At 35.1% G+C, this 25662-nt stretch overlaps 5 protein-coding genes across 7 annotated transcripts; 2 read left to right on the top strand and 3 right to left on the bottom strand.

Annotated features, from left to right (window-relative positions):
* Positions 1-205: 205 nt before the first annotated feature.
* On the top strand, positions 206-5772 carry LOC107839231 (sphingoid long-chain bases kinase 2, mitochondrial). Of its 2 annotated transcripts, XM_047394480.1 has the most exons (12): positions 206-620; positions 1044-1120; positions 2416-2469; positions 2546-2605; positions 3313-3390; positions 3543-3589; positions 3682-3722; positions 3908-3992; positions 4604-4718; positions 4872-4994; positions 5098-5198; positions 5388-5772. In XM_047394480.1, the coding sequence occupies exons 1-12, from the start codon at positions 455-457 to the stop codon at positions 5515-5517; spliced, it is 1077 nt and encodes a 358-aa protein (XP_047250436.1). In that variant the 5' UTR covers positions 206-454; the 3' UTR covers positions 5518-5772. The 2 variants fall into 2 exon arrangements, with proteins under 2 accessions (XP_047250436.1, XP_047250437.1); XM_047394481.1 differs by lacking the exon at positions 206-620 and having other exon boundaries at positions 2338-2469.
* A 591-nt stretch (positions 5773-6363) lies between these two features.
* Positions 6364-8725, top strand: LOC107839229. The gene is made up of 4 exons (XM_016682634.2): positions 6364-7144; positions 7585-7739; positions 7815-7881; positions 7965-8725. Exons 1-4 carry the CDS (start codon positions 6748-6750, stop codon positions 8099-8101), a joined length of 756 nt encoding a protein of 251 aa, XP_016538120.1. The 5' UTR covers positions 6364-6747; the 3' UTR covers positions 8102-8725.
* LOC107839228 lies at positions 8364-11951 on the bottom strand. Of its 2 annotated transcripts, XM_016682633.2 has the most exons (3): positions 10955-11951; positions 9177-9716; positions 8364-8979 (listed from the first exon to the last, which is right to left on the bottom strand). In XM_016682633.2, exons 1-3 carry the CDS (start codon positions 11849-11851, stop codon positions 8884-8886), a joined length of 1533 nt encoding a protein of 510 aa, XP_016538119.2. In that variant the 5' UTR covers positions 11852-11951; the 3' UTR covers positions 8364-8883. The 2 variants fall into 2 exon arrangements, with proteins under 2 accessions (XP_016538119.2, XP_016538118.2); XM_016682632.2 differs by having other exon boundaries at positions 8364-9716.
* Positions 11952-13812: 1861 nt separating this feature from the next.
* LOC107879244 (putative UDP-rhamnose:rhamnosyltransferase 1) lies at positions 13813-15192 on the bottom strand. The gene has a single exon (XM_047395539.1). The coding sequence runs from the start codon at positions 15178-15180 to the stop codon at positions 13813-13815; it is 1368 nt and encodes a 455-aa protein (XP_047251495.1). The 5' UTR covers positions 15181-15192.
* Positions 15193-16077: 885 nt separating this feature from the next.
* Positions 16078-17593, bottom strand: LOC107879242 (putative UDP-rhamnose:rhamnosyltransferase 1). Its single transcript, XM_047395538.1, is given in 3 exon segments — positions 16078-16622; positions 16624-16977; positions 16979-17593. Coding segments are annotated over 3 exon segments (1353 nt in total). The 5' UTR covers positions 17516-17593; the 3' UTR covers positions 16078-16160.
* Positions 17594-25662: the final 8069 nt, after the last annotated feature.

Raw genomic sequence — 25662 nt, 5'->3', positions numbered from 1 at the left:
AATGAGTAATATTTTGACCTTGAATTTATTTTTATTATTTTAACTTATAATCAAATGCTTTAAAATACTTTCTCATTTTATTTAAATACTTCAAAAATTATTTAAAATTATTTTAACTAAAAAAAAAAAACTTAAAATAAATCAATTCAAATAATGTAAAAAATATTTAAAAACTATTTTCTTGTGAAAATGTTCCTTCATTTGTCCCAATTAAACAAAACAAGATTTGCCAACAAAAGGAGAGACGGTAGCACAGTATTCTTACAATTCCAAAAACAGAGACTGTAGCACTAATTAACAAATCTCAGCTAAATCCCAATTTCATTATCCATTAATCACTCTCTCTATTGATTTATTTATCCTCATCAAAAAACCCAAACCCCCACCATAGAAAGGTGTGCCTTAGTTGCCGTAATCGGGGTGTGTGTATATATAAAAATTTATTGGTTGAAAAATGATTATATATCAAGGTTTAGTAGGTGTTACAATGGCGAGAAATCCTTCTTTAATCAGAGCTGAACCGCCTATGGCTTCAGATCTCACTTCCTCCGACTGTACTATACTCCGCCAAGGCGCTTCCCTTCGCCGCCGTGAACTCGTCTTCGTCGTTAATCCCCGAGGTTTTCTTTCTTTCCCAATTTTTTTCTCTCTTTTTTTTTTTTTTTTTTTAAATAACCGTGTTAGTTCGGTCTCAACCCACCCTGGGGTACTCTGCTTATTTTCGTTTTTTTTTTTTGGGGGGTGGGGGTGGGTAAGGGAGAAATAGTGAGTCTTGCCCCACTTTCCATTTCCATTTAAATAGTTCACTGGTCCAAACGTGTGCCTACAGCCTACCTACCACACAATTTGCATTGAACCCCAAATCCTCTTTTTTTTTTTTTTTTAAATATATAAATCATAAATGTAGATTTATAATTTGGAATTTAAGGTGTTGATTGACATGTTTAATGAGCTTGAATAGAATTGAATTTGTTGTTATAAAGGAATTATGTAGCAAAATTTGCTCATTGAGGTGTTGTTGATCCGTTTTATTATTGGAGCAGGAGCTAATGGAACAACGGTTCAGCAATGGAAGAAGCTACTTCCTTACCTCAGGTCTCGCCTGGGTAATGAATGTAATGTGAGTTTTCCCAGCTTATGTTTTTCTTCGCGTATTCAAAAAGATAGAAACTTTTTAATGCTTATCGGTTTTATGAATGTATTGCATTTTCTTATGAATTTGATGTTTTTGTCCAAATGCTTAGTGATTTTTCGGAAGTTATAATAACTTTGTAATTGCTCACAAAGCCATACCTTTTCTTTATTGCCCGCCCCTTTGGATGTGAACCCCCCAATTCCCTGCCACCCATGGCTGTTTTGGTGGAATTTTATTGTACGACTCTGCTAGATGCCTCCTGTTTAATAGATGAATTGAGAATGTTCATAGGCAGTTAACTTTAACAATAGTAGTGGTCAATACTCAGAACATGAACAAAATTCTCACACACCGGTTTATTAGACTTCTCATGAATAGATTCCAGTACTTTTGGAAATTCATTGTTTTGGTCAATGTAAGTTTATACCAAACATCAAGGCTATAAAAATGAATATAATGGTGGAAGCACAAATAGGTAACATCTCACATTTGCATTCTCGAGTGTCCTAAAGAACCTCAAATTCTCACGGCAGTGCCATCTATAGGTACCAAAATATTTGTGCCACAAAATTCTGCAACTTCTTCTGTACTTACCCTCTTATAATTTGCTGTAACTAAAATTTCCTTTTGTGGTCCGGTAAGGATCAGAGTTTGTCCATACTCGGCCATAATACATGTTGTTTGATTTTTTTTTTTTTGGGATAAGTGTAGACGCTGCCTGTAGTTATATTCCTGGTAGTCTATTGTAAGAGCTATACTAGCCCTTCTCCATTATAGAGGACCATATTTTCAATAAACCTTATAATGCATGTAATTTTCTAGTCAAGTTTCATAATTAGTGCTACCTATCTTTCTCTTAAGTCAGAAAGTGAAATTAGATAGAGGGCAAACTTTTGGCTTTCAACCTAAAAAGTATTATGGTATTATCCTTTTGTCTATGTCCCAAATTGGCGTCTGCTTTCCATATCAGCATATAATAAAAAAATCAAACGTTTATCAGGCTTTACTTATTCTCAATGCTAATTAAATATGGTTGGAGTATCATATAAGTTGATTTCTGTAATGGTCATCAAAAAAATATAAGTTGTTTTCTGTAAAAAAATTCAACTGGTAGGATAATATATCCCTCTTACATAGAATATATTGACGTGCTGTAACTTAAATAGAAAAAAATGTCTAATGCAATGACACTGCTCTTGCAGATGTTACTATAGTTCTTTGGCAACTATAGTTCTCTGTCAATGATTGGTTGGGTTAAAAGTTCTCTCTATTTTGACCAGATATGTGAATCTTTAACTTCAGGTCCTTCTCATGCCATTGACATAACAAGAGAGGTAAATGCCTAAACATCTCTGATTTAAGCTAGTCTCAGGTGGAATGCAGAAACTTTTATCTCGATTATACTGTCAGGCTATCCGTGAAGGAGCTGATGCTGTAATTGCAGTCGGTGGTGATGGAACTCTTCACGAGGTTCATCCTGTTCCTTCCTTGAAATCTGAAATCTCTTCTTTCTGTTTTCACACATCTGCACAAGTACATGTGTATAGCACAAAAAGGAAATAGAAAGGAATTGGTGGGACTTGTGTTTGGGTATCACTAAAATTTCTATATTTGTTTTCCCTTATTTTCCTTTGAGCCTCTCTAGGGATTTGCTTTTCAGTTGTCTTTTGTACTAAGGTTCATCCATCCTCAAGACACTCAGACAGTATCCTGGTACTGATAAAAGGAAAAAATTAATAACTCGCTTTTCTCTTAGTAGCCCAAAACTGCTACCCAGTTAAAACATAAGATAACAACTAAAATAAAAGGAAAAATTAATAACTCGCTTTTCTTTTAGTAGCCCAGAACTGCTACCCAGTTAAAATATGCTAAGATAACAAATAAAGAGCAAGTGAAATAGTACTCATGTAAGTTTTTCTCTGTCTAGAGGTAGGCTCATCTGCCATTGTGGGTGGCTGGTAGTATATCATCATTTTGGCATAGTCAGAAAATTCCCCTAGTACTTTTTCCTTGAAATTGTACTTAATGTTGCTTTTCTTAGCTGCAACTTCTATGGCAGCCAGCAGGTATTATAGCTCAAACAGGATTCGTGTTTTCTTTTCTGTTGGCACTTGGCACATGATGTCCGTGCTCACTGTTAAGTTTTGGCTCAATTGATTAAGAATCCTCTTTTTCAGGTTGTTAATGGCTTCTTCTACGGTGGAAAACCTGTTTGTAATCATGATATGAACTCCAGCCAGTCTACTGCTCTTGGCGTGAGTCATCATTGGCCGATTGACATTATTTAACCAAATTGAAAGCATTATCTTGATGTATTGTGAAGTTCATTTTGTGTGCTAATTGCATTACAAACTTCTTGGTATCAATTACCACATGAAGATACCTAAATAATGTACTTTCTTAACAGATAATCCCCTTAGGTACTGGATCTGACTTTGCCAGGACACTTGGCTGGTAACTGGAACTACTGCTTTTTTTGTAGCTCAATCTTTTGTCATTCTTTGCATGGAGTATCAGTATTTATGGATGGTCTTATTTTTCATCAGGAAAAATGATCCTCATGACGCCATAGAACGCATTGCTAAAGGTAATTGGCACAAGGACTCAATCTCTTGTTGCAAAATAAGTTTGATTTCGGGACGTTCCCTTTTAACCCCAAAAGAAAAGCAGAGAAAAGGAGATATCCTACTCTATAATAACGGCTTTAGTATTTCTATCCGCCATCCTTTTCCTTCCTTTTGCTTAAGAAAGTCTGATATAGGTGTTTTGTAGGGGTGAAATCCAAAATTGATGTTGGATGCATAGCTGGAGAAGTTGGAGAGTCCCATTATTTCATCAATGTTGCTGATATTCATCTGTAAGGACAGTTTCTGGAAATTCCTAAGTCTTAAGATTATGTTTGACATTTGGTGATGGGATGGGAGGGGAATCTGCTATCCTTGTTCCATTCTCACTCCTCTATAATTGGGACTGGTTGTTCCTGTATTACTGCTGATTTCATTGCTCGCGAACTCCCATAAAATTGTGATTCTTGTTAGGGCGTCAGTGCAGTGTTAATTCCTAGGAAGATTAGACAGGCTACACATGTCCTTTCATTCTTGAAAATCGACTCTATTCTATTTCCCTTGTATTTACCCCTTCAAGGTGTTGAGTCTTCACCAAAATTAGGCACTAAATGAAAAGATTAGACGCGCTAGTCGTGTATTCTCCTTTCTCTCCATTCCGTTCCCTTGTATTTACCCCTTTGACGCATTGAATCTTCACCAGAATTAGGCATTGAATGAAAAAGGGGTACTGATTCTAGCATATAGCAGATTATGGGAAATACATCTGGTTGTAGTAAAGAAAGCATCGTCGCCTTCATTCCATTCTTAGTGAGTAGTCTCATTCTTGTGTGCCAATGCAGTTCTAGCTTCTGATCAGGACATACATCTGATTGAACCTCGTAATTCCCTTAATGTTTTGCAGAAGTGCAAAAGCAGGTTATTATGCATCAAGGTACAAGAAATTTGGGAACTTATGTTATGTTATTGGTGCTTTGCAAGCTTTCTTTCGGCACCATAACCAAGATATAAGGATCAAGGTCAGTTTGGTTTACCTACTGGGGTTGGATATCTCTCAACTATTCTATGGATAATGATAGGGACGGTTCATTTTGCTCTGCATGATCAGCGTATATTATCAGTCTTTCTGCTTTGCTTGTCCTTATCAGTAGAAAACCATGTTGATGATCTAGGTTGGTGAGGGTGAGTGGGAAGTATGTTCCCAAGTAACTGCTCTTTGCATTGGGAATGCAAAATATTTTGGTGGCGGAATGAAGATTACACCAAATGCCAACCCCTCAAGCAGGGATTTTGAGGTGGAATGATTTCTCTTTCCCTGCGCTTGGTCATTATTTTCAACATCACTGTTTTCCAAGAACTGCATAGATATGACTTACTATTGCTAATTACTTTGTACAGGTGGTCATTCTGCAGGACTTCAAGTGGTATGATTTCATTCTCAAACTACATAAGCTTTACAACGGGACACACTTATCAGTGAAAAATGTATCTTCGAGAAGGTATACCACCACTGCTTCAGAAAGAAAAAGTCATTTCTCATCTCTTATTCAAATTCGTATTGTGAATTGCAAGTTGCTCCATATTTGTACATGATTCATTTGACATTTGAGACGCTTGTAGTGAGCTATTTATAATCTACTTATGTTTTTGCTTATGAGATTCTTCAACAGTTTTATTTGTCGTTGCAGGGCGCGCTCAATTGAAATTGAAGAGATTGGCAGCAGTGGGTCGATATTTGTTCAGTCTGATGGAGAATTTTTAGGATTTCTTCCTAGGAAGTTTTCTATACTACCTGGTGTTATTGATTTGATTTGTTAATCCTAGTCTTTTTCTTTTTACTTAATGAAAGACATGATTTTGGAAATACTTCTACTAGTTGGTTTGTAGATTTCATTTTGTAGGCCCAATATTTGTATTTGTCATGTTAGTATTTCATCGTCTGCATTTCACAAGTTCAAATTAGAACAATTTGTGGTACGGTTAATTTGTACAGAAGTTCAAAGTAGAATTTTTAATTTTAGGCATAAAATTGTGGGTCTTCAATGGAAATCAAAATCATACGTTTCTGGCTAAGATTGTAGTTATGATTTAAAAGTTATCATGAACTGTTCTAGAATACGTACTTTCAGATTTAATATAGTGTTTATTTGCATATCTCATACCTTAGCATATCTCATGTTCTAATTTTGATTATTAATTAGAGATTCTTGCACTTAACTCCTATGAGATTGTTGACTATTATACGCACATATTTGATATTTAGGTGTAGCAAAACTATTTTGCTATTTTAAATGGATGAGCTTGTCCCTTATGTGGTAGCTTTGTGTCTTGATCAGTACAATATAACCAAGTTTCCATCGTGTTTTCCAAGTACAAATAATATTTCTTTTTCGATCACATAAAAGAGATTGTATGGTAACCTCAAAAAGTGATCGAGTTAGTACATATAGTATTTCTTTTCTAGTTGCATAAAAAAGACTCTGATAACCTCAGTGGCCGAGTTGGTTGAGTAAGAAATCTCTCGTTTTAGGTTCGAAATATCCTATAAGCTTTCTCGATCGAGCTTGACGCACGATGTATGCATAATGCAATTTGCTTTTCCTGTATGATTTTCAAGCTGTTACTTGAAATGAGATTTACCCTATAAGCATTCGAATTCGATGTACACATTCGAAGAACAGCCACTATGAATTCCTAAACAAGAAAAAGAAAAATTGCATCGTAGAAATAACAAATGTTCCATCAATGGAAAAAGAAAAGCAAAATCTACTTCTTTTTTAAATTCATTATCGAACCCCTTATCAACAAAGTGTTGTTAATGAGGTGGTAGTTTCCATAGTCCATCGATTGAACTAGTCATATTCCTCCTTTCGAGTCCATTCATTTTTTTGGCCTCTTCATAATATTCCTCTTTTTTTTTATTTTTGTGGTCAGTATTTACCGAGAACACACAGAGATATTTTCTTAAGGCAAACACAAGTAGTCCAAATTCCAACTTATAGTTAACTAACTTCCAGAACTTGTGTGTGTCTGTTGTCTGTCTTTGCAATGGCAACTTTTACTACTTTTGCTTCCATCAGAATTCCCAGCCTCCAGTCAGGTGATCAGCACTCCATTTTCCGGCCAAAAATTACTCAGAAAATACACAAGTTGTTGCGATGCAATGCCGAGAACTCAACAAGTAACTCATCAAACAATACTAGTACCACCAGCACCAGCACTAGCAGCCAAGAATCATCTGAGTCTGATAATCTGCTGCTTAAAATGGCTTGGTATGGTTCTGAGTTCCTCGGGATTGCTGCTTCTTTTTTCCGTTCGACGACGAGTACTGAAGCTTCTCCAGAGGGGAGTTTGGAACTTGCAGCTGATGAGTCTGGACTTGTTGATCGTGCCCTTGTCGTTGATACCATTAAAGATGACTTCCAAAGATCCTACTTTGTCACAGGTATTTTTATTGAGCACAATTAACTCGTCCATACTAGTAGTTGTTGCAGCATTGTTCGTGTAGTTTCTTGACTTTTAATTTTTGTTACTATATGTTTTTTTTTTTTTACTTCGACTATCATATTATTATGTTGTAATTACTGTTTTGTCACTACCTGTTGTTCTTGTTATGATCTGCTATTTCTTGTGTTACCTCTTTTTCTAGACTACTTTGAACTATTTTTCCATTGAGCCGACCGAGTGTCTATTAGAAACAACTTCTCTACCTTTGAGAGGTAGGGTAACGTTTGCATACATTCTATTCTCTCTGGACCCTACTTTGTAGTTAGAAACACAAGAAGTTCTTCAAATATTGAGTTTTGAACCCATAATTTTAATCGTATAATAACAGGACACTTGCAAATCCAATTAGCTTAAAGTTCTTTCTGTCTTATGCTTCAGGAAACCTGACCCTTAATGCATATGAAGAGAACTGCGAATTTGCGGATCCAGCAGGTTCCTTCAAAGGGCTTAGTAGGTTTAAAAGGAATTGTACTAATTTTGGTTACCTTGTTGAAACATCAAATATGAAGCTCATGAAGTGGGAGGACTTTGAGGTTAGCTCACAATTAATGAGATGAATTTCTTGCTTACTTTTGATGTTTACCGATTGCGTGCATTTGTAAATACAGGACAAGGCGATTGGTCATTGGCGTTTCAGTTGCATACTGTCATTTCCATGGAAGCCCATTCTTTCAGGTTTCGGAAGACACTGCTACTAAATTTCCTAACATTTTCAATTCTTGTCATCGCACTCATCTCTATATTGTATTTAATTGCAGCAACTGGTTATACAGAATACTATTTCAATGAAAAATCTGGAAAAGTATGCAGGCATATAGAGCATTGGAATGTTCCAAAGATGGCTCTTCTGAAGCAAATAATAAGGCCTAGTAGGGGAAGAAAAGGGAGTGGATGAAGTAATAGCTAATGATCCATGTGAAGTGTGAACTACAAGCCTCGTATGTATGGCTGAAAAACTCGACATGAACAAGAATATAGACCGTACCAATACACTGGATTTAAAGGGGAGGAAGGTCTGTAATGTGAATGGTGTTGAAAAAGAATGAAGGATGTGAAGAAAATACTCTAGTGCATTAACTATTAAGGTCAGTACTATTATTCAAAGTGTAGCGGAAGTGGGGATAAATAAGCTTTGACATCGATGGAACTGAGAAGTCTTGCTTCGTTCCTGTGAAGAAGATCGTGCAGTTGGTTATGTCATCACATATATTGAATGAACTCTTTAGGTACACATCGAATGCAGCGTGGTAAGTATCTGAAACAAATACGAAGAGCTTTCTGTTTAGTGCATATATGTCGTGTAGGCCTGTTCGCCAGATTCACACATAAGATTATTCTGTTTTCATGAGGAAAATAGAGAGGAGTAGCGTGTTCTCCCATACACTCTGAATCTCGTCATTCTTTTTATTGTTCAAGACATAGTACAGTAATGTTGTAAGTTCATATGAATTAAGATCTTGCATTCTTTCTTGTATTTCCCTCTTTCAAAGTATAACAAGATTATAAGCTCACTGTTGCATTTTTTGCTTTTTGTTGGACATGGCAATATGTGTAATCTGAGCTCCTTTCCATATTAGAAAAAAAAAATGACTTAATTGGGGGGGGCTACAAATAATGACATGAATAGCACTAGGAAGAGTGGGGAAAAAATAAATCCTATTTAGTCTGTCACTACAATTAGATGGTTTCACCATCTTTGCATTCACCCACATCTACTAAAAGAGTGTCATTCTTGTTTGTAGGCAAAATTCTGCAGCAATTTCTTCTTGGAGACTGCATGTAAACATTCACAAAAACAAATCTATCAATACATAGCATAGTGACAATCAATGTTGCTCGAACTCTTCAAAAATACTATCATAATGTGTCGGATCCTTCAAAAGTAATGCATTTTTGCTGGATCCTACACTTGCGCAACGACATTTTTGGAGAGTCAACAACATAAGTGACAATAAAACAGAAGTAATTACCTTGTCCCATAAATTTGGATCAGGCTTCTTGTACACTTCCACGCGGCGTACGCCAGATGGATCGGCCATATGCCACTTGCACTTCCGTCCAGGGGCCCCGTCATACACGTATACGCTTGTCGTCGTATGATTGGTTGTCACATGTACATTAGACAACAAATAGAAAAATGGTCTTTGACAAGCATTTTTACGATATGGCCTTGTGTTGAATGTGTAGGAGTTCTCATCACCAGTTCCATACCAATCATTGAAAGTTTGAATGGGCTTTTCTATATCACGGGCTGCTAAGATACCTCTATTTATCTGGACCGAATAGCCCCACGAGACGGAAATGGTCCATCCTTTGGGCCTATCATAACAAATGGACTGTTGCATGAGCCCAGCTGAGTCCAGTTCTATGGGCTTGTTGAGCCGTCTCAACGCTTTAACTCGGCTTACATTTGGGAAGATGGGCTGGATTTTATCAAGATGATGAAGAGAAATCAATGGTGCTACTGGATGGGCCGAGAGGAGGCCCATTGCACTACCTTGTAGATCAAACTGTTCCACATAAACATCTTATATCGTTAATTTGTCAAAATAAAAAGCTTAAATACATTAAGACAAAATAAAAAGAAAAGAAATTGTTACTGGTGCAAAATGATTGGAATTATTTTCCTTGAATTGTACTGGAAAGTTTGACAGAATAAATCGGCCAACCCTTAAGCTTATTAGTAAATTTCTTTTATACACTTGAATTACCATCTGATCAAATTATAATTTAGTATGAGACCACGTGACATGCATGTGCAAAAGAACACATTAATTTCAGTTGAATAAAATTGTAAATTTATTAAGTTCTCCAAATCAAATCAAATTGAAGTCATATTGATATCTACAAATCAAACAAAGAAATATAAGATTTTACAATTTAATTTGTGTGGATTGGTTTAATCACGTACCTATTCATATCTCTACTAATTGATGAAGTGATGCTTACCCTTTTTTTGGTTTTATCTTGCATGACTAATATCGTGGCTAAGTTCTACCCAAGTATTTTGGTTTATGTAAGTAGGTTGATCAGAAACTTATATTAGTGTGACATAAAATACGTTGATGGAAAAATGTTTAGTTGAGCTACCATTTTTCAAATATAGTGTATTTTGTATTGTGATTTATTAAAACTAAAGTACAACGATTTGATATATGAGTAGCTAGGGACATATCCTTCAAAAGTAGATAATTGTAGGTCACCCACCTCTGGGAGAGTGGTTTAGTATTGATGATTGATTGGGTATCATAATTCTAGCCAATGGATTTTTGTTCAATTTTCTATCACAAACTTTAGTATGCCTTTTGTTTAAACTTTTTTTTTTAATTATTCTAAAATGGTGTTAGACAATTTCCTTTTGTCCTTTATCCAATTATTAAATAATTAGAGGTAATTTCTATTAAAAAGGAATTAATAGATAACCTGCTAAAAAATAATTAATATGCTATAGTAGGTTAAAACTACATTAATAATAGTATAAAAAATCTTTTTACATCACAATGTCACAACTAGTGTTATATAACTTAAATTAAATTCTTCGTTCTATTGACTAATTAAACAAAAGGTCATGATACTAGATTACCTAAGAAACATGATCTCATTAGGAAACAAAAAAAGAGATCAGTGAAGCAAAAACAACAAACGGTCTGGGAGGATAGAGTGTATAATAAGGTCAAGGAAAAATAGTTTAAGACAGTTTGATATTGTGAATAGTAACTATAACAAAATAATAAAACAACGAACAAACCTGGTGAAATCCAACTTCTTTGGTGAGAGGAACTCCAAGTTCAGCCATACAAGCTTGAATCCTATCATCTGATCCATACAAATGTGTATACTTTTGTAGACATTTATCTTGCATTTTCTGAATTGCCTTTGCCAATGGATAACTTATAGCAAAACCTCCACCTCCATAAGCCATATTATACGAAAACTCATGATTTTGCCAATGTGTTTCCGATACACTCCCTATATAATAATATTGGTTATGATCATATTTCCTCAACACCCTAACCAAATTTTTGGGCACGAAAAATGTATCATCGTCCCCCATCACGTACCACCTCACATTTTCCGAATCTGCCCTTACTGTTTCCGATAGGGCCCGGGATATACGAATCCCCGATCGATCGCCTTTTTTATTGGTATACTTGAATCTTGATGTGTCACTAGAAATTTTGATTTGTGGAAGTGAACTAGTAACATTGTTGTAATTACTAGGACTCATGCTTTGATTTTGTGACATGATCATAGGTTTGTCTAACCATACAAACCCTCGCATTTTATTTGGCTTCCACCATAATTTAACGTACTCTTTTCGATGTTTCCACGTGGCGCATGATGATCCAATGCCAAAAACAATATGGTTCAGCTGAGTTTTTTCTACCGGAGGTTTTATAGTAGGTTTTTTTTGGATAGTATTTGACTGATTTGCTTGGTTAAATCTAATTAAAGTATCTAAAGCTTTTTGAGTGGACTTGAATGGTGGATTTAAGAAGAATAAGGTGTAAAATAAGTATGAAAGACAAAAGAAGAAGACAATGGTGAACATAATTCTTAGAAGAATTCTTCTAAAATTGTTCCTCACATTATTGGTTTCTGCCAAGATAAAAGTGACCACATGATCTTGTGGTCTGTTTTTCATTGTTTAGACCTTTTGGATGTTACAAAATCAAAGACCAATAACAAAATTTGCACCTGCAAAGTGACAATGGCAAAACCTCAAATCTCTTCTGTGGGGGAGGTGGAATAGGAGAAATAAAAGGATGGAGAGAATATTGGATAAACTAGGACTATTTGATGAAGTTTGAGTTTGATACATACAGACCAAGTCTCAACAACTTTTTCAACACTGATAGAAGCCTATTACATGTAAACAACTTTTTTATTTGGTTTACTGATATATTGATTCGAGTGTGCATAAAAAAATGAGTAATTATGTTCTTTTCTTTTCAGGATAATAAATACTAATAATCTTGCAAAAAAAGGTAAACAAACTAGGGTAGACATCCGTGTTAAAATAGAAGGAAAAATAATATAATAATATTATTGGATATAACAAGGATATATATACTTGTCAATTAATTTATTGGAGTTACTTCCCTGGGTAGTGGATTTTGTTTGTTAATTTGGAAATTCTTTGCTTTAAGACAGTAAGGAACAGTTTGGGATGAGGTATAAGGATTAATCTTCGAATAAAATGTGTGATTATTTTATTGATAACCTGAAATAATTAATACAGAAATAATTAATTTCGAAATAACCTGTTCTCAATCAAATAACTTGTAGATTTTTTTTATTTTTCATATAGTATGTACAACCTATAGAAGTTACAATGAGCAACCGATATAATCCTGACATTATTACGGGCATAAAATATACACTTCCCATTATGCTGTAAACAGCAATTCTTTCCAATTAGGCAATTATATTAACATCAAATCATATAAATTTATTATAATTATATAATCTAATAAAGCAATATTACATGATTATTCAAATTAATTAATAGAGAAAGTCAATGAGAAATCTTCATTGCTTCAATAATCTGTCTACCTATTTCACCTCTCCTCTCTTTGTCGTACAATTCCGTTAGGGGTCGTTTGGTAGAGTGTATTAAACAGAATAATGTCAGTATTAGTCTTGTATAATATAGTATCTTATTTGATACATTTTTATTCAAGCCAGGGGCGGCTCAATAAAAAAAAAAAAAAAAAAAAAAAAAAAATAGGCGGCCGCCTTAGGCCCTAAATTTGAGGGGCCTCATTTTTTTTACTAATAGTATATTATAGATTTTTTTTTTAAATAAATATTATTTATAGAAAAAATAAATTTTTCATATAAAAGAAAAGAATTATTAGAAGAAGCTCATATATCTAGAGTATTATGTCTCAAGAAAGATTAAATACATTGATTATATTATTTATTTAAAAAAGTTTAATTAGAAAAAATCGATTGTATAATTTTAAAAATATAGTTCATTAAAAAAGAGTTATTTTTTCTTAAAAATTTAAGGCCCTGTTTGATTTCACCTTAGGCCACGAATATGGTTGAGCTGCCCCTAATTCAAGCATTAGTTACACACTATATTTTGTATTGAGGTGTGTATTACTAATACCTCAAAATCCATGACATTAGTAATGCAATGAATCTAATGCATGCATTAGCATGATTAATAACACAATTATCCCTTAAAAATTTTTCCGCCTACTTTCTAACATATATATGGAGAGTGTTTTTGTAAAAAAAAAAAAAAACAAATCAAATAGCTCAACATAACCACATACATTGTATTGGATGACGCACTCATGAATGTGGGAATACTCAGAGAGCCTCTCACATAGGCTCTTTTTTGCTTGCATAGTAACTAGTAGAATGTTGACAAGCTAGCTAAATAGCATTTGCTTGCAGCAGATTCAACCACTTCATTTTTTGATTGAAGTTTTCATTTGCACATGAACAGAACAAGTTCAAAGTGGAGGAGAAGTAGCACTAGTTAAGTTTTCATGTAAGATAAACATCTAGGTTTATTCATTCAAATTAAATTAAAATTTTCACTACATTGAAATTAGAAGAAAATGCAGATAGAATAACAGAATTTTAGTTTTATTCCCCCTTAGCTTTTAGATACTCAACAAAGGTAGAAATGTAGGAATTATGAAGCTGTGTATCTCCAAAAACTGAAGCAGCTTCTCTTGCTCTTGCTCTCAGCTCTTTACCTTCCTTGGAAACCATAGCATACGTCAATGCCTTAGCTATATCTTTTCTAGTAAATGATCCATTTTCTTCGTTTCTCTCCACTTCAATTCCCAATCCTTTTTCCACTAATAATCTCGCATTCAATCCTTGATCATACACAAACGGAAGAGCAACAAGAACATGGCCGTGTTGCAGTGTTTCTATGATAGAACCTATGCCGGCATGAAGTAGACTCCACCCGATAGAAGGATGTGCTAGAATTTCCTTTTGAGGTGCCCACCCGACATGCACCACTCCTTTCTCTGCAGTCCTCGTGTCGAATCCTGTTGGCAAAGGATCCACATCATCTGAAGTATTACTCCAGCTAGGCTTTTGTAATATCCATAAAAATGGTAGCCCAGAGAGCTCAATCCCATGAGCTATTTCATATACTTGGTCTCTATTTGGCTTACACTCACTTCCAAGTCCCACAAATAGAACTGACCGAGGATTCTGTTGGTTGAGCCATTTGAAGAGCCTCTGCAACGATTGATCGTGATTGAGGTCTCCCCCTGATGGTGGTGTTAGTAATCCAACTGGGATTTTAGGCTTACAGATGAGTTTTTGGACAGCTTCCAAGTAATCACTGTCGAATTCTTTGCAACTACGTGTAGCCATAGCTCGACATGCACCCAATACCTTGGCGGAACGTTGAGCGTACGATACCCCTGTGGCATCTTCTTGGTAACACATGGAGTAAAACTCTGCTGCCTCGTAACTCCGGTAAGCCAATGTTGATGGAAAATGCAGCTTCTCAGAAAAAGGTGAGGTGAGACTTTCGGGCATCGGTCCTGAAGTTCTTGCAGCAATCAAGAAAGATCTTGAAGCAGCTGCGAAAACACTGAAGTGAATCATAGGGATATCATAAGCTTCAGCAATCTCACCCATCCAATATTGGAAGAAGTCAACAATAATCCAATCAGGTTTTTGATCAGCAATGAACTGTTTGATCGGTTCTCGGAGGAGATCATAAGCTGCTTTCAAGTACTGGATTTTTTCTAAAGGAAGATCAACAGAAGCTTCAGCATCTTCAGGCAAAAGAGTCTTGTCATCAAGACTTGGCAATGGAAATTCCACTAGTTTTACAAGATGTGTTAAGCTAGGAGGGACTTTAGGGAGTCTTTGGATATTTTTCGGAGTGGATATGAATGAAACATGAATTTCTCCAACTTGAGCTAAGGCTATGGAGAGATTGAAGAATGGAATAAGGTGACCAAATGCAGACCATGGTAGCATTACTACATGAACATTATCAATCTTACTCATTTTTGTTCTTTGTTTGCTACTAATTCTTAGTTCTACTGTTTGTGTGAATGAATAAGAGAAGTAAGATAGGTCTTTTATACCAAATCTTCCTTAAAGGTTTGTTGTACGAGGTTGGATCATGCATTTTTTATGAGTGTGCTAACATGGGAATACTAAAAGAACAAGCTCCCACCTAGGATCTTGTTTGCTATATCATGTGGCAAGATTAGGACAGTGTTTGCTTGCAAATTCAACCACTAATTAAGTTTTATAATCAAGTGAGATTCAAGTAAAGTACTATTATTGTACTAATAAAATGGACTTTTAAGTGGTAACCTATACTGAATCAGATTATGTGGGTGCTTTTGGGAGCAAGAAAATCTATAGAACCATGGAAATATTAGACAGAAATATTTTCTGTCAAAATATTGATAAATAAAAGAAGAACGAACGTCAATATATCTAAGCCATTGATCAAGAATCATCGTGAAAGCAATCACTAATGCTTGCATTAGGATATGGTAACTAAATCACCTTTGAGGTGCGACCCTTATATGAACCCCGTGGGAACATGGGATACTTTGTCAATATTAGTTTTACTTATTCTATTTGATTCATTTATACTTTGTCAATATTAGTTTTACTCATTCTATTTGATTCATTTTTTAGATGTTTAAATGGCTAACAACGAAAGATATTTGTTCGGTCATAAATCATTTCAATAAGAATAAAGTGGAAATGCTAAAGGTTAAATTGTAGAAATATGTCATTCTAATTAGCTGACAAAAAATGGTGTCACATAAATTGGAAAAGAGAAGTGTAGAAAATTTTCTCCGAAAAGGATCCTTGCAAATTCTAATTTATTCATTACAATAAGAAATTCCTGACATCTTTTAAAGAGGAAGAAGATCATCAATGGAAGCTGAACATGAGTACTCTAATGGCTTTAATCATGAGTAGGTATTTCTTCCCTATTTGTTCTTCAGATACTCAACCAAACTAGCAACGTATGAGTCATGAAGCTTCTGATCTCCAAAAATGGCCGCAGCTTCTTTCGCTCGTACTCTCAGCTCTTCACCTTCCTCAGAAACCATAGCATACCTCAATGCTTTCTCTATCTCATTTCTAGTAAACGACCCGTCCTCTTCATTTCTCTCCACTTCAATTCCCAATCCTTTTTCCACCAGGAATCTCGCATTAAAAGCCTGATCATAGACACATGCTAGAGCAACAACCGTGCTGCAAACTTACCCCCCTTGAACCAGGGTACCCCCAATTGAAGGATGTCTTAGAATCTCCTGCTGTGGAGCCCATCCAATGTGCACCACTCCTTTTTCTGTGGTCCTCTGCCGGAAGGCCACTTCTCTGGGCTTCTGGAGTATCCATATGAATTGTAGTCCGTAAAGCTCAAGCCGGTAAGCTATTTCATATATCGACTTGCTCTTTACTCGGTTTAAATTCAGTTCCAAATCCAACGAATAAGATTGACCTCGGCTTCTGTTGATCCAGCCATTTAAAAATGCTCTGCACGGATGAATGGCTGTTGAACAAGTTTGCTGTTGATGATGATATTGCTAATAATCCAACTGGAAATACAGGCTTGTCGACAATTTTATGTAAAAGATCTGAGTATGATTCTTCCAATTCTTTGCAACTATGTATAGCTATAGCTCTACACGCAACAAGTATTTCAGATCCACGTTGAGCAAATGACTCACCCGAGGCATCTTCTGCGTAACATGTCGACATAAGCTCTAATGACTCGTACTTTCGATAAGCCAAATAAATTTGATGGGAAATCCAGCATCTGAAATACCGGTGAGGTTAAAATTTCCGGTGCTTCACCTAATGCTGTTGCACCAATCGAGAAACCTGTTGATGCAGCACCGAAAATGCAGATGTAAATTATGGGTATCTCGTATGTTTCAGCTATATCGATTATCCAATGTTGTGCGAAATCAGCAATGATCCAGTCTGGCTTTTCATCCGCGATGAAGTGTTTGATGGGTTGTTGGAGGAGATCATAAGCTGCTTTCAAAGACTGGATTTTTTCAGGAGGAACGTCGACAGATGCTTCAGCATCTTCGGGCAAAAGAGTGTTGTCATCAAGAATCGGCATTGGAAATTCCACTAGTTTTACGAGGTGTGTTAAGTTTGGAAGAACTTTAGGGAGTCTTTTGATATTTCTGGGTGTTGATACGAACGAGACATGAATTCCACCTACTTGAGCTAAGGTTATGGCGAGATTGAAAAATGGGATAAGGTGACCAAATGCTGCAGCCCATGGCAGCATTACGACATGAACATTATTATAATCCTTTCTCATTTTTTGTTCTCTTTCTTTTTGGCTACTAATTCTTACTCTCTTGGTTCCTTTGGAATACGAAGAAAACAAGATAGGTAGATCTTATAGTAGCCAATTTTCATTACAAGTTGGATCATGCATTCAATAGTGAGGGAATACCAAGAAACATTAACGTACGTAATCTCCTATGCATGGATTTTAAGCTTGTAAAGAAGTAGATTGCGTTGCTTACACATTCAAGCAGTGACTTTTTAAATCAAAGTTTTGCTTGGGAGATTTTTGTTAGAATATGAGATTTTTCTAGATAGTCTTTTGTTTAAATATTATGTTTAGTTTTTTCAAAAAATAAATGGTAGTCATTATTTTGAGAAGTGTGTCTTGTAAGATACTATGTGAGGTGTGTTTTGTAAGACTTATGTAGCTATAAGTGTAGTCTTTTGTAAGATGTTGGCATAAATGAATGTATGAAAAGGCTACTACTGAAACTTTATCTTTTCCCTTCTCTTTAGCTCCAAAATTCTAACTGTGGTATCAAGAGCCATTCTTCTTAAGGGATCTATGAAGGCAGAGAGCTGAACAATAGTAACAATGGCATCCAATAGCTTCTTGGGTTTAGACCCTCCTATGTTTATTGGAGAAAATTATTACATGAGTGATAAAGATGAAGGCTTATCTCAAAGCTCTTAGTCTACGGGAAACAGTTAAAAGTGAAAATGATCCCCTCCATTGGAATCAAATCCAACTGTTGCACAAATAAAGAATTATAAAGATGCAAAGTCCAAGAAATCAAAGGCTCACATGTCTTCATTCAACACTTTCAGATGTGATTTTCACAAGAATAATGACTTGTGAAACACCTAAAGAACAATGAGAGAAGCTAAAAGAGGAGTTCGATCGAAGTGACAGAGTGACAACTGTCAAACTTCTAACTCTCAAAAGAGAATTTGAGATGTTAAGGATGAAAGAAGGAGATCCTATAAAAGAGTACTCTGCCAAACTTCTGAAAATTGTACATAAGATAAGATTATTTGGTGAAACTTTTCCAGATTCAAAAGTAGTGGGGAATATGATGATAAGCTTACCAGCAAGATTCGAGTCCAAGATTTCAGCAATAGAGGAATCTTGTGATTTGAAGACTTTATCTGTCGCTGAGCTGATTAGCAAGTTGCAAGCCCAAGAACAAAAAACAAGTATAAGAGATGAAGAAGTAGAAGAAGTGGCATTTCAAGCAAAGCATAAAGGCAAGCAACCTGTGAAGGATAATAGGAGGATGAAAAGAGATAAGCAGCAAAGAGAAAGCCATGGACTGAATCTTCACAGAAAGGAAAGTTTTCACCTTGTGTCCATTGTAAAAAAATCAATCATCCGGAAAAGGATTGTTGGTTCAAAGGAAAACCATCAATTTAGTGCAGATTTTGTAGAAAAATTAGTCATATTGAGAAGAATTGCAGGTAGGGGTGTTCATGGTTTGGTTAAAAACTAAACCGATTAAAAACCCGATATTTGGTTAGGTTTGGTTTGGTTTGATTTTAAATTTTTAAAACCAATACTTATGTGTTTTGGTTCTAGTTTTACTCTAAAATAACAGACAAAATAACCAAATCGAATCGATAAAAATAATAAATATATATATGTATATATATGTATACATACACATACATATATGAATTATTTATATATTATTTATAAATAAAATATAAATATTTTCTATTTTTTATATTTTAAATTTTAATCATGAATGTAACTTTAGTCATATCACTTTTAGTCATATGTCTCCATCTAGTTGATGGTACGTTATGAGATTCTATATGATTTTTGCACTTTGAATGACAAATGATACTAATTGTGAAAATTATCTTGTTGTCTATGGAATTTTATAGGTGAGTTTTATTAGACCATAGATAATCACTAGTTTTGAACTTTCTTTTTGGTCCCTATTGAGCGAAAAATTTATGTGTTTACCTTTTGGGGGGTTTATCATATCATTCTCTTATATGTAGTTTCTAAATACTTTTGTCGAAGCGTTCATATGGTGTTGTTCATAGTTTTGCCTAAGTATAACACTAAATTGACATTTTGGTTTCAAGGTTGAGGAATAACACTCGGTTGACATTTCATATGTTGTATTGGATATTTTAAAGAAAAATTTTAACTTTTATCATTAACTAAAGTTATAATCCGAAAAACCGAACCGAACCAAACTAAACCGACAAGAACCAAACCGACAGTTATTTTTTTTGTTGGTTTGATTTGGTTTTAAAATTTAAAAACCGACTAAGATGATTTGGTTATGGTTTTGACCAATAACCGATCCAAACCGACCCATGAACACCCCTAATTGCAAGGCTAAGCAGAATCAATACAACAACATGTTCAGCAGGCAAATTTCACTGAAGAGTTAAAAAGAAAGAAAGCTTGTTTATGACTACTCATGAAGAAAACACAACTAACCAATCCAAATGGTTCCTAGACAGTGGATGCACAAGTCATTTGTCATATAATAAGCTCATGCTTTACACACTTGACAAGTTACTTAAAGTTAAAGTTAGGATGGAAAAAAGGTGCAACATTAGAAACACATGGAAAGAGTTCAGTTTCCTTTCAAACTAAACAAGGTGCAAAGATTATACATGACGTGTTGTATATTCCTTCTTTAGTATGTAACCTGTTGAGTGTTGGCCAAATGATGTCTAAAGATTACTCCTTACTTTTTAAGGGAAAGCATTGTTTGATTTCTTATACTGATGATACTTTGATTGACAAAGTTGAAATGGTAGATAGGATCTTTCCAGTAGATGAAAAGTTTGATAGTGCCAATTTTGTAAGATTGGACAATTCGTAGTTATGGAACAGGAGATATGAACATTTTAACTATGCTACTTTAAAATCTATGTATGAGAGGGGCTTGACTAAGGATTTACCTGAGATCTCACTATCTAAAGAAGTGTGTGGGTCATTTTAGACGGGTAAAGAAGTGTGTGGGTCATTTTAGACGGGTAAGGTTCACAGGAAAGCATTTCCTAAAAGTGCTACTTGGAGGGTAACTGAAAAGCTTGAACTTGTTCACACTGATGTATGTGGACCTATGAAGATATCATCCTTGGGTCAAAACTAATATTTTGTGTTTATTGATGACTTAACAAGGATGACTTGGGTCAGACAATAGAGGTAAATACACTTCAAATGAGTTCAATAAGTATTATGAAGATGCGGGGATTGATCACAAGCTAACAGTAAGTTATTAACCAGAACAGAATGGAGTTTCAGAGATGAAGAACAAGGCGGTCGTTGAAATGGCTAGATGTTTGTTGGGTGAAAAGAAGCAACACCAATTTTTTAGGCAGAAGTTGTTTCTACTTCAGTTTATTTGTTGAATAGGCTGCCAACCAAAGTTGTGGATGATAAAACTCTTATTGAGACATGGAGTGAAAAAAGACCATCTGCTTAGCACTTAAAAAATCTTTGGTTTGATATGCTATTCTCATGTTCTTTCAGTCAAAAGAAGAAAGCTTGAACTAAAAGGTGAATCAGGGATCTTTATTGGTTATTCATTGCAAGCCAAAGGTTGTAGAGTTTTCAACTTGCAAACAAAAGGTATTTCCATTAGAAGAGATGTAGTAATGGATGAGCATGCTTATTGGAACTGGGATAAGGAGCAAGTTGAGAAAGAAAATGCAGGTTATCTGAACATGCATCCGCGGCCTAAAACACAACCATATTTTGTCTTTGAAAATCTGGAAGAAGCTGAAGAATTAGATTGTGAATTCTTACTTGATTCGCCAATTTTGAAGACAATGTTCCTTTTTTAGATTTATGAAAGATGCAATGTTGCTATCTTGGAACCCAATACCTATCAAGAAGCATCAAAACATGAAGTTTGGATTAAAGCCTTAAAAGAAGAGATTGGTATAATAGAGAAGAATGAAACTTGGAAGCTGGTTGATAAACCCAAAGCTGGAAATGTAATAGGGGTGAAATGGGTCTATAGAACCAAACTTAATCCAAATGGTTCAGTTAATAAATACAAAACAAGGCTTGTTGTGGAAGGTTACGCGCAAGTTGCAGTTCTGGATTATGGAGACACATTTGCACCTATTGCAAGACAAGATACGATACGACTTCTATTTGCTTTGGCAGCTCAATCAAATTGGAAGTTGTATCATCTGGATGTGAAGTCAACATTCTTAAATGGACCAATGCAGGAACATATTTATGTCGACCAACCGAAAGGTTTTCAAGTTGCAGGAATGGAGAATAAAGTTTACAGACTACATAAGGCGTTGTATGAATTGAAATAGGCTCCTCAAGCCTGGTACAGTAAGATTGATGATCATCTCATTCATTATGGCTTCAACAGAACTGAAAATGTAACAACTATATATGTGAAAAAAGCTAAATGTGAAGATGTGCTTGTGGTATCACTCTATGTTGATGATCTTCTGGTAACCGAAAGCAAAGAAGCTATGGTGAATCAGTTCAAGCGAGAAATGGAGACCAAATTTGAGATGTCAGATTTGGGTAAAATGAATTACTTTCTTGGAATGAAGATTCATCAAGCTACTGATGGAATTTTTATTTCCCAGAAAAAATATGCATGGGATATTCTTAAAAAGTTCAAGATGGAGAGGTGTAAACCTGTATCGACCCCACTGGTTCACAATGAAAAAAAACTCAAAGTCTGAAGGAGGTGATAGGGCTGATCTAATAGTTTACAGAAGTCTAATTGGTAGTTTGCTATATTTGATAGCAACAATACCTGATCTCATGTTCGCGACAAGTCTTTTGTTGAGGTTTATGCATTCTCCAAGTCAAGTTCATCTCTGTTTTGTTAAACGAACATTGAGGTATATCAAGGGAACTGTTGATTATGGTATTTGGTTTAAAAAGGAAGAGCAAGGGCAATTGATGGTTATTCAGACAGTGATTGGGCAGGAAGTGTTGATGATATGAAAAACACTTCTGGATATACTTTTACACTTGGTTCAGGCATGTTCTCATGGAATTCAAGGAAGCAAGATGTGGAAGCTCAATCATCTGCTGAAGCAGAATACATCGCTGCTGGTGATGCAACTAATCAGGCTCTATGTTTACGAAAAATTCTACGTGATTTAGAGCAAAATCAAATTGAAGCTACTGTCATTAAGGTTGACAACAAGTTAGCAATTTCTATGGCTAAAAATCCAGTGCAACATGGTCGTAGCAAGCATATAAATGTGAAGTTTCACGCTATCAGGCATGCAGAGAAGGATGGCAACGTTAATCTTGTTCATTGCATCTCCGATCAACATATTGCAGATATTTTGACCAAAGCTCTTCCTAAAGGGAAATTTGAAGTTCTAAAGGCTAAGCTGGGAGTATCCAAAAAAAAACATCAAGGAGGATTGTTAGAATATGAGATTTTTCTAGATAGTCTTTTGTTTAAATATTATGTTTAGTTTTTTAATAAAATAAATGGTAGTCCTTATTTTGAGAAGTGTATCTTGTAAGATATTATGTGAGGTGTATCTTATAAGACTTATGTAGCTGTAAGTGTAGTGTTTTGTAAATGAATGTATGAATAGACTACTGCTGAAACTTTATCTTTTTCCTTGTATTTAGCTCCAAAATTCTAACAGATTCAAACTAGCAGCTCAAAAAACAACTTTAAGTGGTGGACTAATTACTCGCTCGGCAACAGTGGACGAGTTATGGGAAAATGGAACTTTGCCCATTACCTATTCAAAATTGGATAACTTCACTGTCCTTTTCATTTTGGCCCACAAATACCTGTACCATGAATCAAATAACTCAAAAAGTCCCTTACCGATAATCAAGGAGCTAAAAAAAATGCTCTTAGCATTAATCAATCAATTAGCTGAAAAATGCTCTTATTATTAATCAAGTAGCTCAAAAATGCTCTTAATATTAGCCAAGTAGCTCCAGAATGCCCTCCCCACTAACCTGTGCTCCAACTCTAAACTATTCTTAAACCCAAGTACTTGGCCAGCAAAAAAAATCCAATACAGGCATACTTGTAATTCCCTTACGGTACAGTTTTTTTTAAAATTTTTTTGGTTCAACACAAATATAGTTAACATACGGAAAAAACTGATCAAAAGCTTCTACTTGCGTACTTCCAAAGCAATTAACTGATTAGCGGGAAAAAGTAATTTTGTCCATTAGAATTTATTCGTTATAACAAAAAGGTTACATTACATGGGTCATGGGAAATGGAAAAAGAAGACATAAGATGATGTAACTGCGTGGAGTACTAATTAAGGACTGTTTAATTTAAAGGTTAAGATTAATTATTCCCATTATTCTTCGCGTAATCAACAAAGCTAGCAAGATAAGAATCGTGAAGCTTATGTTATTTCTAAATCTGTATTCAAAATTATAAGATGGAAATAATGAAAATCAAGCCCACTGAATTCACAGTGCATCTTTAAGGAAATTACTTCATTTTAAGTATCCAATGTTATGGAATATATCCTCCCAGGTCACAACGACAACAAATCACACTTGAATTTTAAAAAGTAGAAGAATAAAAACTTAAAAAAATTTCGTGCCAATATCTAAGGAAAAATCAGATATTTATAGCCAACAGGTACTACTTCAGAAAAAGAAGCAACGGTTCCAAAAAGTTACACTGGTTAGGAAGCGATGGAGGCATGTGAGACCGCACGTCATGAATTACATGTGCGGACGCACAAGGCCTTTAATTTGTGAGACCACAACACTCCGCACAACCAAGGCAGAGAGTTGAAGATTTGCACCACTTCATTGTGCGGTTCGCACAACTCCTTGTAAGGCCCCACATGAGGAAAAGATCTGGTCAGACATGTTTTCGATCATTTGGCAGTCGTGCTTTCAGCTATGCTATCTGCATTTTCTGGTGCAATCATCGTGAATCATGTGTGATCTGAAGAAGTTTGCAACTGCAAGGAGCTGGGCACGATCCCTATCTAGCTATATGTTGACCACCATGATTGTGGACAAGCGATCACAAGGAGTGTCCGTGATGATGGCAATATTGCTCTGACCTAGACAGCTCGTGATAGCCGTAGGGTTTCATGCGATTCTTGGAAATCCATTTCCTTAAACTAAAAAAAATCACGAGTTTGAATATCAGTAACCTTAGACCACATAGTCCCTAATTGTGTATGTCTTTATAAATCCCGTTAATTAACTCATATGATTGCTCCTGATATTGTAGTTTTTATCTTCTTGTTTAACTTAGTGTTAAAAAATTTTAAAATTATTTCACTTGTAGCTGGTTTAGCAAACTTCACACAAATCTTCTATTCGACTATTCCACCGTTTCTTCAAAAGAAGTGCTCGATATTGGTTAACAAAGATTTGTGACACTGATTGCTATGAGGGGTACCAGAATACATGTAATGCGTTTTTTCCCTTTCAATATTTTAGTTATTATATTGTAAATTCCAGTAAAATTACTAATATTTAATTTGAGCTGCAACATAGGCCCATGTATTGGGAGAATATCTTTTATATGAATTAGGTGCTTATCTTTCAACAAAAAGTTGGATATTTGGGACCCTCACTAACTACTTTCTAACTGAATTGACCAACAACAAACCACTCTTTGACACAGAGGCGGTCCTCTTTAGGGGATTTGTCCGAACCCCCTTCGACGAAAAAATATACTATTTATACATGATTAAAATTATTTTTTATTTGGTTATAGTAGGTGTTGAACACGCTCCGACTTAGTTTTCTTTGAATATTGAACTCTCTTACTTGAAATCCTTGCTCCGCCTCTGCTTTAACTATCTCTTCCCTCAATTTTTGCCACTTATAAATGCTAAATTTATGTCTAGCGTCTATTTATCCGACTAACTTTTCAACATGAAAAATATAATCCGTATTTACCTAATATTATGGAAATATATGTACCTAACCTAACATGGTAGAAGAGTGCATGTATTTTCTTTAGTCATATCATGATTCATTATCATGGTGAAGTTCATGTATATCAAATGAATCAATCTACCTCTATAGGAAACCAGGGACATTTTATATGACAATTGAGAGTTAGACAAAGTTGAATGATTTTTTGATTAATTGCTTAGTAACTTCTTGTGATACTTGGGCAAAGTTGAATGTTTTCTTTTTTGTTACATAAATTAATTTAGCGACTTCATGTAATACTTGAACAAACTTGAGTG

Source organism: Capsicum annuum, chromosome 8 (assembly GCF_002878395.1).
Source record: "Capsicum annuum cultivar UCD-10X-F1 chromosome 8, UCD10Xv1.1, whole genome shotgun sequence".
Taxonomy (NCBI): domain Eukaryota; kingdom Viridiplantae; phylum Streptophyta; class Magnoliopsida; order Solanales; family Solanaceae; genus Capsicum; species Capsicum annuum.
This window is presented reverse-complemented; position numbering and strand designations above follow the sequence as displayed.

What these genes read in the sequence shown, in the direction of transcription:
- LOC107839231 (XM_047394480.1), top strand. Translation starts at nt 455, where the DNA reads ATGATTATATATCAAGGTTTAGTAGGTGTTACAATGGCGAGAAATCCT. An exon ending in GTGATGGAACTCTTCACGAG is followed by an intron (nt 2,606 to 3,312) that starts GTTCATCCTGTT and finishes CCTCTTTTTCAG; the next exon opens with GTTGTTAATGGCTTCTTCTA. An exon ending in CATAGAACGCATTGCTAAAG is followed by an intron (nt 3,723 to 3,907) that starts GTAATTGGCACA and finishes GGTGTTTTGTAG; the next exon opens with GGGTGAAATCCAAAATTGAT.
- LOC107839229 (XM_016682634.2), top strand. Translation starts at nt 6,748, where the DNA reads ATGGCAACTTTTACTACTTTTGCTTCCATCAGAATTCCCAGCCTCCAG. An exon ending in AAGATCCTACTTTGTCACAG is followed by an intron (nt 7,145 to 7,584) that starts GTATTTTTATTG and finishes CTTATGCTTCAG; the next exon opens with GAAACCTGACCCTTAATGCA. An exon ending in TGAAGTGGGAGGACTTTGAG is followed by an intron (nt 7,740 to 7,814) that starts GTTAGCTCACAA and finishes TTGTAAATACAG; the next exon opens with GACAAGGCGATTGGTCATTG.
- LOC107839228 (XM_016682632.2), bottom strand. Translation starts at nt 11,851, where the DNA reads ATGAAAAACAGACCACAAGATCATGTGGTCACTTTTATCTTGGCAGAA. An exon ending in AAGAAGTTGGATTTCACCAG is followed by an intron (nt 9,717 to 10,954) that starts GTTTGTTCGTTG and finishes TATGTGGAACAG; the next exon opens with TTTGATCTACAAGGTAGTGC.
- LOC107879244 (XM_047395539.1), bottom strand. Translation starts at nt 15,180, where the DNA reads ATGCTACCATGGTCTGCATTTGGTCACCTTATTCCATTCTTCAATCTC.